At 45.9% G+C, this 13491-nt stretch overlaps 1 protein-coding gene across 1 annotated transcript; it reads left to right on the forward strand.

Moving 5' to 3' along the window:
* The first annotated feature begins 113 nt into the window (after window positions 1-113).
* tefb (TEF transcription factor, PAR bZIP family member b) lies at window positions 114-9554 on the forward strand. Its single transcript, XM_080009645.1, has 4 exons — window positions 114-329; window positions 4326-4949; window positions 5566-5783; window positions 6281-9554. Exons 1-4 carry the CDS (start codon window positions 221-223, stop codon window positions 6494-6496), a joined length of 1167 nt encoding a protein of 388 aa, XP_079865771.1. The 5' UTR covers window positions 114-220; the 3' UTR covers window positions 6497-9554.
* Window positions 9555-13491: the final 3937 nt, after the last annotated feature.

Raw genomic sequence — 13491 nt, forward strand, 5'->3', positions numbered from 1 at the left:
GTGCTCCGGACAAAAACAGTCCGGCGCCGACTTCGGGGCGGTGTCAAACGGCTGCTTAAATGCGTGTTCCCGGGCCGCGCACACCCGCACACGGACCCGCGACATGACTGGACGAGCCGCCGAGGAGTGAACGAACGAAGCCCGCGCAGTTTTATTCCGAGATTTTCAAATCCCAATCCACCGTCCAAGTTTTATCCAGGCGGAGCCCACCGTTCGTCGAATGATGTCCACCGCCAACGAGCTCTCCCTGGGAGACAGGAGCGATGTCCCCGACGCCTTCAAGTCGCTCCTCGACCACCCGTTTGCCTTCCCTTATTTCAGTGACAGCGGTGAGTTATCGCCGCTTAGCGACTTAACTGGTGGTCAACAGATGTCTGTTTTGTCGTCCTCTCGTCCGCTGCCTTCTTTTTAATTGAATTTCAACGAAGTCGTGTATAGGTCACCTTCGAGGAGACGCGGCGCTAAACACTGGAATAGCTTTTTGGAAACGACGACGACAACAACAACAACAACCGACACGAAGGTTTTATCGGGGCGACTTGCTCGTGCGTAGTTTCTCGCTTTGTTTTGATCCGGGGGATTCATGGTTCCGGGTTCTGTGCAGTGTCACTTCCTAAATACGCGTACTTTACATAGCTGAGCCGGGCTGCCAGGGCGTGTCATGTTTTTGTATGCGTTGTCATTTACTTTATTTTTATTTTTTAAATGGTTGTAAGAGTTCAGGATATTTTGTTGCGTGGGGTGGGGGGGGGCAGCACAAACTCCCTGGGGTAAATTATAGTTCAGTGCCTTGCTCTAGGGCACTTGAGCAGAGACGGTATAAGTGGAGCGTCAGCCATTCTGCGTCCTCTCTGCAGGACACGGGGGGAGGGAGGGGGGGTTGAACGAGTGGCCTTCTGATTGCGAGATATTCATTGTACTGTGAGTCCTGATAAGGATTCACTGTCTTCACTGATTCCTATCCGGATCAATTATCGGGGGCACTTTTGGGATGGTCCTATTCGGAACATCATTCTGTTTGGCAGGAATTGCATACAGGCATGATATCCTGCCACTTACACAGCCATAGTGACCATGCTACGATGAAAATAGTTGGGGTTTTTTTTTCTTTCAGATTTCTAGACCCGTCTCACAGAACTTTCACCGTGTACTTGTACTGCCTAGGATCCTGACTGTAGGTTGAGTGATAGGGTCCGTTGACCACCTGAAATGTAGAGGTCACAAAAGTTTATCAGATGGGACTAATGCCGTAAAACCACAAACAATACCGTACATTGAATGTTTATCAAGAAATACTGAGATGTTCTTTGCACAGGGTTCAATAAATTAAAACCAAGTGATTATCATTTTAGAGTTTAAAAAAAAAAAAAAAAGGAAACAATGTGCAGGACAAATGCCAGACCACCTTCACTGTTTTGTACCTTGTATTAATCACTATGTAATTATTCTTAACGAGGAATTGGGCTGACTACATGACTACACATATAACAGGGTAATTTGCTATGCCGTAATCCCCTGAAAAGGACACCTTGCACATTTGCACAGACTTCTTCCACCAATGTACAAGAGCAACACGATGTACACCAGCCACCACGCAATGCAGCGTCGATTGGCTCACAAAACGTAATTGTTCAGAAGGACAGAGTGTTAATTGTGATGTGAATACCCCCACGCACCAGCCTGACTGGAGACAGAGCGCCCACCGACCCCATGTCTCCGTGGAGGCAAGGGGGGCGCCCCCTACCGTCTCCAATAAAGCAGGTTGAGTGAAATGCCATGAAACGGAGCCCGCTGGGCATTGTTTACTCGAAAACGATCCGGTCCTGTGTTTTGCATGTTGTGTACTTTTGGTTAAGTCCCCTGGGGGCGCCAGTCCATGACAACCAAAAACCTTCCGAGTTTCTGGTTTGGGGCGCTGCCGTGCCAACTTTATGAGCTGAAAGAAACGCTCGTAAAACGATATGGAGCTATTATATTGTATTTTTCAAAGAGATGCTGCTGCAGTGTAACATATAATGTTTCATTAGTTCTATAGTGTGCTCGTGTTTTACAAGCGTAGTCTGCTATTACAGCTAAGACCACGTTTATCACAGGTTAGTAATGCTCTTGTACCTCTGCAAAGTGCAATGTTTTTTGTTTTTTTTAAATGAGACGATGAATTCAGTTTGCATTGTATACAAAAAAAAAAAACAACCAAGCTGCGCTTCTGCATTGACAATACTGAAGCAGATATTGTTTGATATTAATACTGGAGTTATTGTTATTATGGTCATTTGAAGCAAACAAGCCCTGGTTACGGATGCCGCTGCAGTGGGCCTACAAAAAAAAAGAGCCATCAGTGGGGCAGGTGGAACGCTGTCCAGTTGTCGGAACATTGTGTTCCAAACTCCCGTGTCCGACAAGCGCCGACTGCCGCATGCCACAAGCACCACGACGCGCGTGCGTGACAAACGTGACCGCCAGCGAGCGCCGAATGAGCGCGCAACGTCGAACGTTTGAACAATCGAAGCAGCGCCCATATTTATAAATGTCGAACGAGCTGTCAAACGGTATTTTTTTAAATTTATTTTTTATTCTTATTTTTTTTTATGACAAAAGCGACGACTGCAGGGAGGTAACGGCCCGGTCTCGTGGAGCGCGGCCACCCCCGTTCCTCCGTTCTGTCCGACCGCCTGGGTGCGCACGTGCCGCGGCCACGCCCACGAGACAGCTCGCGCTTTCACGTGAGGGGGCGGAGGCACGTGTTTGGCCGCGGGTCGCGTGCGTCCTGTGGAAGGGTGCGCGGACGTGTTCGCGAGGGCGCTGTACGCGCCAGCGGAGCCCCCGGGGAGGCGGCCGCGGATGTCACGGCACCGCGTCGGGTAATGGAAACCATCGGCGGCACACTGATGCGCGGCGGCCATCGAACGCGGTCGCATGCTCGTGTTTTGCCCATTTTCGTGCCAAACACGATACCTATGATGATATCGTACAGTACATTGATAGTGTACGCGGCCTGGGAGTTCTGTTGGGTCCACGCATATAGTCCCTGCGTGTCCACAGCCAAGCTGGTGTGGACAGCTGTGGCCAACATGACGCCGTGCTGTTGTCACGCACAGGAACAACCCCCCCGATGGCTTAATATATGTATAAAGGCTGCGCATGCAACCAGTCAGTGCCCACTGTCCTCGAGGAGGCGTGGCCTCCAGCTCGTGAATTTTGCGGTGCGATTCGCTGCGCTACCGCGGGTGACGGCGGAGTGTGGAGGTGTTTTTCCCCCCCCAAAGCGCCGACGTCGAGCGCCAGCGTCGGGAGCAGCGGACCCCGCAGCCAGCAGCGGAGTGCAGGGCGCGTCGTGTCGTCCTCATCGGCTCGTTTTGTCTCCCGTTCACGGCTGCGTGGAAGTAGAGCGATGCCTGGCGAAACCGCCGTCGCCGCGGCGCCTCAGCCGAGCGCGGCTGTTCCGCAGAAAGCTGTCCCCTGTGTTTTAAAGAAGATTATGGAGATCACCCCTCCTAACATCCTGGACGAGGGCGACACTGGTAAGGCTCGGCAAATAAAGACAAAGTGTTCTTGTTCTAGCTGCACGGTTGTTTGCTGAACGACCCCGTGCGCTTCAGCCACGATCCAACCTGTTAATGAAGCCAAACATATAAATATAGAATTATCAATGACACGATGTAATTACAGCAATAAATAAAGGTTTCCATTGACAGTAGTTGGCGGATCACGGAAGTACGTGACACATCGTCCAGTTTTGCTTTCATTTCAGGCGCTTGTTCCGGAGTGAGGGAAGCCTCGAAGGAAAAAAAAGAACAAAAAGTTCTAGTTGCTGTCTTATTATTCTAGATCCGCACAGTCAAACCATAAAGACGGTGTACTGGAAGAATCTCATCGCCTTCACGATGAACCCATTCCCTGTAGCAGTAGTGTGGTAGTATTTTGGTACTAGTTTGGGATCTGGTGGTGTTTCCAGCGTGCACGTGAGCGCACCCAGGGGTGTCTCTCCTATTGTTTACACGCGATCACTAGCTCTCTAGTTTCCGTAGGAACAAATCTGATTTCACTTCATTCTCACTGTGCCATTTTCCTACCCCTCTTTTAAACGCATCCACCCAATGTTGTGCAAAAACCCACCCTTGTTTATCTACAATTTTTTTTTTTGTGTCCGTCATGAAGGTCAGTCTCACATCCACACCTTCCTTGCGCGCGCGCGCGTGTGTGTGTGTGATATAGCACTGTTTTTGAGTGTGTGACGCTTTGACAATGTGTATGGATCAAGGAGATGAGTGCAACACGTATTATTCACGCTGAATGGCCGTCCCATCTCGTATGTTTTACCACAGAAATTGACAAAGAGAAGTTGTGTTCCTCTGAGGATGTGGAGAGCAGCGGTTTGGAGTCAGGCAGTGCAGGAGGGGTCTCTGGGGGTACGGTTGGAGGGGGCGGCGGCAGCGGAGTGTCAGCCTCGCTCACCCCGGCCATCTGGGAGAAGACCATCCCCTATGACGCGGAGACCTTCCACCTGGAGTACATGGACCTGGACGAGTTTCTCCTTGAGAATGGGATCCCGGTGACACTGGAGGAGGAGGAGCTGCAGAAGACTCTAACCCCAGAGGCAGGAAAAGCAAAATGCACTCCCAAGGCCACAGCGACTGCCATTGCTGCATCTGATGCTCCCACTGCCGTGGGTGATGCTGCTGATGATCACTCTGCCTCAACATCCATTCCCTCCGCCGACGCCCCTCCTCTGGTTAGCTCAGAGCCAGACGAGCCGCTGACTGTCACCACCCTACAGCCCGCCAAACTGGACGAGGACGACGAGGAGGAGGAGGAGGAGGAGGAGGAGGAGGAGGCGGTGGAGGAGGAAGAGGAGGAGGAAGACGAAGAGGAGGAGGACGAGGAGGAGGCCGATGAGGAAGACAAGGAGTCATTGTCTGAGGATGTGGAAGTGAAAAGGTTAAAAAATGGTGAGTAATGCCTTGGTTTTTGTTATATTTTTTTGTTGGACATATCATCAATTTAGTGTATTTCAGTTAAATTGAAATTGATTATTGGAAAAAAAAAATAGCATGACACGGTGCACTCTGTGTACATATTGACAGGTTACTGTATGTGTACCTTGTATATCCATTTTTCATTGGAAGATAGGTTAACAGCTGCCAGTATCCCTGATGTAAAGGAAACATTTTAAGATCTTGTGCATCTTTAAGGTGTACCAAAGTTGATCCACAACCTGAGCTACAATTTAAAAAGGTTCTCAGATATGTGATTTTTACAAAAAAAACAAAAAACATTATGTAGTCTTGAGGTTTTGATGATATTTGATAGGCTGTGTGGTACACTGACATAGTGATATTGGTATAATGATTTGTTGTAAATGTAGATGTCATCTGATGCCCCTAAGGAAACAACAAACCAATTTGTCAGGATCTGCTGTCTATTTGCTTACTTGTAATCATAATTCATTATCCATGCACAACACAACGTAATGGTCATGTATGTTACAAACTCCATGTATCGGAGTTGTCTTCAGTCTAGCCCTGTAGCTTCATCTCCAGGTCGCCTTCTCCCTGCTTTTCCCAGATCGTAAGACTGCTGGTCGCAACACGCCTTCCCCCATTGACCCCGAGGCCCTTGAGATCGACATCAATTTCCAGCCAGACCCAACGGACCTGGTGCTGTCCAGCGTACCCGGAGGGGAGCTCTTTAACCCACGTAAACACAAATTCTCAGAGGAGGAGCTCAAACCACAGCCTATGATCAAGAAGGCTAAGAAAGTGTATGTTCCCGATGAACAAAAGGTAAACTCCTCATTGCAGAGGCAATCGCCTTACGCTACTGGCAGCCAAACCGTGTTGAATCTTTGTCATGTTTATTCCCTGGTTTGGGTTATGAATAGATTGAGATAATGGCTATGATGATCATAGTTAATTAATAATGAATACTTATTAAACAATGTGTATATTCTAGCAGCAGTGATACAGTGAATGAAGTGTCATAAAATATTCCTGTCACACACTGTAAGGTACAGTATACAGAGTTTTTGATGAGGGCCATTGAGTTTCTGGGGCCTGAACTGAGAACCCATGGGCTGGTGAAGTTCAGAGCAACATAGTGTTTTACCAACATATGCATTTGACTAAGAGAGAAGGCTTGTTGTGGGTTAAAGGTCCAATACAGTGTTTGTTTTCAAAACATGGATAAGAATTTGTTCTCAATCCCTTGTTGAACATTGCCACATCTAACCCCGACACACACACACACACACCCTCTCTCTTTGCCCTCACAATCACCTCAGGATGAGAAATACTGGTCCAGGAGGAAGAAGAACAACGTGGCGGCCAAGCGCTCCCGTGACGCCCGGCGGCTGAAGGAGAACCAGATCACGGTGCGCGCCTCCTTCCTCGAGCGGGAGAACGCGGCGCTGCGGCAGCAGGTGGCCGAGCTGCGCAAGGACTGTGGCCGCTGCAAGAACGTCCTGACCAGATACGAGACCAAGTACGGCCCGCTGTAAAGCGCCCGGAAAGAAAGGTCTGACAAAGAAGAACTCCTTTTCTCCCTCTGATTACCACACAGACCACAAACACCAAGGGAATCTAGAAATTGCACTGCTCTCACTTGCTGACCACAGGTGGCTTCGTTGAGCTCCAGACAACCTCCTCCTGACATAGCACTGGAGGAGCGGGAACACAAGGGCCGAGGCAGCGGGGCAGCTACATTGGGGGGGCCGCGGTCGTAGGAGGGCCTGTGGAGAGCGCCTGGCTCCTGCATCTATGGAGGGAAGCGACAACTCGGACACTCCTACCGTCAAACATACAGGGAGTAGTGTCCTTCTCACGGCGTACCTAAAGGCGGGTTAAAGAAAAGTCAGGAAACGCGGCAACACGGGAAGGAATAGGCATGTACAAAAAGAATCGCAGGCCTCCTTTCGATCATTATTTTAGTAAAATGCGCACATACACAATGTTGTGAGCACTACAGATTAATGAGTTTCTAAGTGGACGAAAGCATGAGCAATGTCAGCTAAAAGTTCTGTGCATTGAGGGAGTCACTCCCTTCTACCCCCAATGGACCCTCAAACTTTTCTGCTTTGGACTTAGATGAAGGACACCCAAGCTCTTGTTTTATTAGCGTCAGGGCCGCGGCGGTCTCCCGCAGAGGGCGGGTTGAAAGTATAATCTCCAATGGAGAATGCAGGAGGGGGACAACATACACATACACACACACGACAGGAAGGAAGTCGTTGATAAGGAGGCGAGTAAAATCTGTTTGTCATCCGGTCTTAGTTCTTCCTTGATCGCCTTTCCTTGTAAAACACCCAAACAACGAGCTGTCTGAAACAACTCCTTTTGTATATTTGTTCTTCTCCCTGCACCGCATAGGTTATGTGCGTGCATCTGCGTGTTAACCGTCTTTGCACTCGACCGGACTCGGTAGTGTCCGAGGATCACCCGACGGGGACGGGTGCGTGCTTTGTTTGTGTTTCGACTTTGCGTCGAAAGCGCTATAGTTACAGAAAGAAAGAAAGCATGACCCACAGTTAAAAGCTAGTGTACCTTTTAACTTATTTTCCTTTTTTAACTAAACTCAAATCATCTTCCAAAATCACATAAACGGGACTGTTTGGGATTTTATCAAATGCATTTTATAAACAGGAGTCTGACTGGGACACTTATTTTATTTTTTTTTATCATTCTTTCGAGTAGGTGATTGCGTTGTGGTGAAGGTGTTAAGTTTGGTGATTTAGGCCCTCAAAGGAGGAGGGGTACATTACCTGTAGGGTTGTTTATTTTACTTCACACTGAAGTGGAGGGCATTGACGCTACTGCCTCGTCAGGGTGTAGTGAATGTGGAAGGTGTTGTTTTTGTTTAGTTGGTTTTTTTTCCAGACCCAAAGATGTCGGCTCCTGACGTTTGTAAATAAATGACTGTCATTGTCTTGTCGCCAACCCCACATCCACGTGAGACAAAACAAAACACATGTTCGTCTAATAGCTACATAGTGAGGAGTGATGTATTCATTCTGATGGTAATAACGCATCTATCGATTGCAATGTACAAAAATGTCAGATTCTTATATTTCCTTACAAGGAACAAATAGTCCAAATGGAACCAATGACTACGCAGGGATTTCAATGGGAAAACTGTGCTTTTGCATTTTTGTTTCAAAATAACAACTTCATGAAAAGTTGGGTTTTTTTTTTTTGTTTTTTTGGTTTTTTTTCCTTCTTCCTCTGTATTTACAGAGGACAGGGAAGGTTCATATTTACCTCATCAAAAACTTTAATACTCCAACTTTAAGGGATGCTATAAATTGTAATTTCGAACAATTTATTTTTCTGTGGGACGACAGAGCAGTGTTGACTTAGAAGAAGCTCATACAAGGCAGCTTAAGTTGTAATCTTGGATAACAAAGACGGACAGAGTTTCGATAGCCAAAGGGATGGGGTCTGCGTCTAAATTAGTAAATACACGACGGACTTAAACAGTGGGACTCAAAATCTCAAGTGTCTTCGACTGACATGGACATCGGCAATCAGTCATCTTGTATTTATGAACGGCATCATAAACCCGGAAAGTAACATACTCGTGGCAATAATAATCTGTTAAATGTTTTTTTTCCAATGATGATGTTCTATGTAAAGTGACTATGACGTATTGAATAGAGAAATGCCCCAAAAGTAATTTGTGCTTCCAGTTTAAAATCCCTATGTAGGTTGGGATTCCAGTGCATGAACCCCAGTAAAATTGTGACTATTTCTTGGAACATTTTACACCAAGTGTACTTATGTCTGTAAACTATCACAACAGTTATAAGGTTGTACGAGACACATTATTTTTTGATTGTTATTTGACACATTATTTGATTCATTGATTGATGGCCTCTTGCAGTTCTTCGCAAGGATTTATACCCGCACAGTTGCATATTAGCGCCCCCCAACCCATGTGCAGTCTGTTTGACCTTGGATCGAACATCGATGGTGGAGGGATTCCTTTGTTCACTGTGTTTTTCCTTTTCTATCTGGTAAAGATCGATCTGTTTGTCAAGATACAGTGGAAAATCAGTGGGGGGGTTTTTTATGCCAAAATGTTTCCTTTTCCAGAGCTAACATGAAAGATGTTTTCTAAGCAATTGGATTTATTTTGCATAGACATTCAAAGTCAAGTTTACTGCATTATGCTGTTTATATATACATACAATTATCTGCAGAGTGGAAACTCCTAGTAACTTTTTAACAAAATCAAATGGGAAAATGTTCTGCACAGAGCTTGTCACAAGTACAAGTTAATCTCTGCCAGAAAACAACAATTGTAGATCATTTACAGAACACAATATGTAGCAATCACATTTTTTTACTACTCAGACTAGCTATAATATTTACGAGGAATATTTTAACTTGTCTATTAAATACAGTTTTGGAGTTTGTGTTTTGTTTCTTTTTTTTTATATGAGACTGCATTTTGTTGTGATTTCTATATTCAGATACCCCCAAATGGGACCAGTGCGGGGGAGAGATAATGTCCTGACTGTATATTGTATCGCACATTAAATAAAGTGAAATTTAATGAAACCCCAGCTCTCCTGTCGACCTTGCCTGAGTCACCGCCCAGAGCTGAGGATGGTGCTGTGGGGGCGCGTGCACACACACACACACACACCTCATTTTCGTGATGAGACGCTGTTGTTGTTTTGTACTCTGGCTTTCTGACTACCCAGCAGCCGCCTCATCTTCACGCTCGTCAGTATTCCAGAGGAGTACGAGATGTTGTGCAATGATCACATCCTCACACAGGGGAGCAGTGTTGCGTAACACCAGCGGCAGCCTCAAAGACCAGAGTGATGCAGTGGTGGTGATGGGGTACGATGGGACGAGGGAGTGGTGATGGCTGAGGTAGGTGGAGGGAGGGAGGGAGCCTGCTGAGGGGGAGGAGGTTGCTGAGGAAAGGGAGACGGGGCTGAAGCACTACGTGGGTGGGGCCGGGGTTGGCGAAGGGGAGGGAACAGCCGAGCATCGGCACGTCACGGTGGGAAAGAAACAGGGATGCAGCGGGAGGGGCGCGTGAGATCAGGGATGGAGGGCGATGGGACGCGATGAGAGGGTTGCGTGGGCGAGGAAAAAAGACGGAGGAGGAGCCCGGCCATGCATGTTAATGTCAAAGCACCGCCCGCTACCGCGGCGTGCGGTGCCTTGCCCCTCAGATCAGCTGGCCGCGGGCTCGCAGAGTGGGCTCCACTCTCACGGGTGTACTGCGCTAGACATTATTTCGGGATGACGAAAGATCAGGTAATAGCTTTTTTTTTTTTTTGGAGGGGTGAAGGCTCCAGCTGAGGGTGAGCAATCTGGACGTTCACCGTCTGGGAATCTCATCCCGGCTTTGAATTATTGATCAGACATCACTTGGATTAGTTTACTGCGGTAACAGGACGGATCGCGCGGCCGTTAAGGCGAGGGGGTGGGGTTGCCGCACACGGAGCCACAACAAGGTGGAGGCGTCTGGCACGTGTCTCTGGTGGAGATCGATATACAATACACGTCAGGTTCTCGGGTTGTTTTTCCAATCACGTTCTCCCGACTTCCATTTTGTAGCCGTCGGGCCTACGGCCAATGAGGACAAGAGGATCGGCGTACTTTCCATGCTTCTTTTTGTCATTCGATTTTTTTCTTTTTATTACAAAACTTAAAAAAAGAATCTGATACAATAAGAAACTGCAGTCGTAACTCCCCGTTCCCGAGGGACAGCACAGAAAACGGGTCATTGCATTTCGGTAGTGAAAGATTCGTTGTACATCTACAGGGTTTACAGATCAGATACAAAATAGGAAGTAATGATAACAAAATACAGAAAAAGAAAGCACTATTTATATATCATTTCAACTCTTTCAGATATATGCATTTAGTTTTGAATCTTACATAGAAAATAAAGTTCTTTTTTTCCCAACCAAAAATATTCCAAAGTGCAAAATAAAACACAGATATGAACAAAAGACATCAGAATACAAAAATTTACCCCCAACCCCACCCCACACTTAAATTCCCAGTAAGTTTTACAAACCTGATTGTAGAGGAGCCTGGTTTTAGAGATTTGCCAAGAATCTTTTTGAATGTTTTCTGACACCTATAACCAAATCGTTAATTCCTTTGAAATATACATGTGACATTAATGCCTAAAAGAGGAAAAAAAAAAAAAAAAAAAAAAAGTATCACCCCAACCCCTGAAAGAGGCTGATACCAACGCTTGGAGCTTTTAGAACCCTCCCACCCAATCCTCCCTCCAGATCTCCAGAAGGTGCATGAGTCCCTCACAACCATCCCAAAGCAATTTTGTGCACCCATGAACAGACACCTGTTTGCACTGCGCGGTTTGACAGATATTTGGAGACTTCGCGGTTGGAACCCAGAGATCTGTTACACATTTGGGATTTTTCTTGAACAAACTTCCCTTACCCTTAAGGAGGCAGTGAAGTGAGCGGTTTCCCCTCCAACACAGGCTGTCTCTCAACCAGGAGTGACCAGTTACTGATCTTAAATCACATTCATTTCCTTCTTTTGCCCCCCCCCCCTCTCTTAAACCCGACAAACACCAACTGCTTTTTAAAGAAAACCATAGGAACCCTCCAGCTCCCCCACAGTGAACACACACACTAAATTATGGCATTACTCTTATACTCGAAGAGAGGTCAGTATCTGTGTCAGCAAGGACGTCCTGGAAAATGGCTATTGTAACTGTAATTGTACAGCTCGTGGTCAGTGAAGGAGTGAGAGGGGGGGGGGGGGGGATTAAAAAATGTCAAAAAATAAGAAAAGGGTCCCTGTGGATTCATCCTCATTCTTTGAAAATCATTATTCCAATAATGTCGGGGGGGATAAATAAATCAAAAAACTATATGGGGATTATTTGTTTTCCAATAGCCAAAAAAAACAAAACAAAACAAAAAAACGTACTGGATGAGAATGTCAGGACACAGCATTAGATGGAAACAATTTGTTCAAATAGCTTTGCACTGAAATGAAAGTATGCTTGAAAAGGTATCGGGATCTTTTCTTTTGGCTTAAAATGTAATACGCAATAGACTACAGGAGTCTGGTACTGGCGGAGCGCCGTGGGTATTAGTCATCTTTTCCAATGCCCCTCATTGTAAACATTCATTTCTGAAAATCTCCAATAACCCACCTTGAAAGAGGAATACATTTACCCGTCTTTTATTGGACAATGCTGTACAAGGTACGATACACATTCAATACTTTATTCTGTACATCTTCATGTTTGTCGCCACTTGCATATATTCATGGTAGTTTTCTTTTGAAAAAATAACTTCAGCACATAAGAAACTAAACAAAGAATCTGAACATAAGAACCTTTTTTTTTTTTATATTCCTTGTGTTATAATTTCTTACTTACAAATGTACTTGATAATTCATTTGAAAAAAATAGAAAAAAATTAAATAAATTACAAACCAATGTAAAAATGCATCTTTCCTTTTTAGTTACAACAAATGTAAAGAAATCCCAACCCCCGTCCCGCCCTCCCACCCCCTCCTTAGGTAGGAAATCAATGAAAAAGGATTAAAGCTTGCATGATTGCATGCATGCATATAACAGACTGTCACATAGCAAAACCAGCATGAGCACAGGTCAAGGGTCAGCTTATACAAAGACATCTATGGGGCACGGATCTAGGAAACATTCAGATCAAGGACAAGACTGAACACAGACCGCAATCATCGTCACCACCATGATGTATCCGATTACAAATCAAGTACATCTCTCAATCCTCTGATAGCAAATGTAACAAAATGTGCCATCACTGTATTGAGGGCAGAAGGAATGAGAACATTTACCTCCCATGGTCAGCGCTCACTGCCTCAGAAGTCTAATCATATAAAGTGCTGGATGGCTCAAAAGGACATTTGGGGGATATGGAATCGCCACACCCTCCCATCGCTAACCCTCAATCACATGGACCCGGTAGAGCATTGACAGTGCAATAGATTGGACAAGGTATGCAATAAAGTGACAAAAACTGGATAACATTCATTAATTCACATCCACGCTATATATAGCATTTGGGGAAACACTGCAAAACAGACAGAGGCTTTTTGAATTTTAAGTATTCAAAAGAGCAATATGGGGAGACGGGAGTCAGCTTTCGACTTCAACACCATGTGAGCTCACTGCAAATGTGCTTCAGGGTAAAAAAAAATAAAAAATGGCAGTCCCAAAACCAAGATAACCTGGATGAAAACCCTCCATCTCGCCCTGCACTCACTTTATAGTCAACCCCCCCCCCCATCCAAAGCAAGACCTCTCCTTGATAGTCAAAGTCATGTTAAGCTATCTATCACAATCCCTAATGGTTAACTACTGCATCGCCTTCTCCTCTTGTTCACCTTCACGAGCTGCTGGCCTGAGCTCTGCATACCATCACGTGCATATCACTGAAAATATTAGCGTGTGGTTATTTCACAACGAACACAGTTTGTCCATCACCTTCACCAAGCTTTCTTT

This window comes from Zeus faber (assembly GCF_960531495.2).
Source record: "Zeus faber genome assembly, chromosome: 11".
Classification (NCBI taxonomy): Eukaryota; Metazoa; Chordata; class Actinopteri; order Zeiformes; family Zeidae; genus Zeus; species Zeus faber.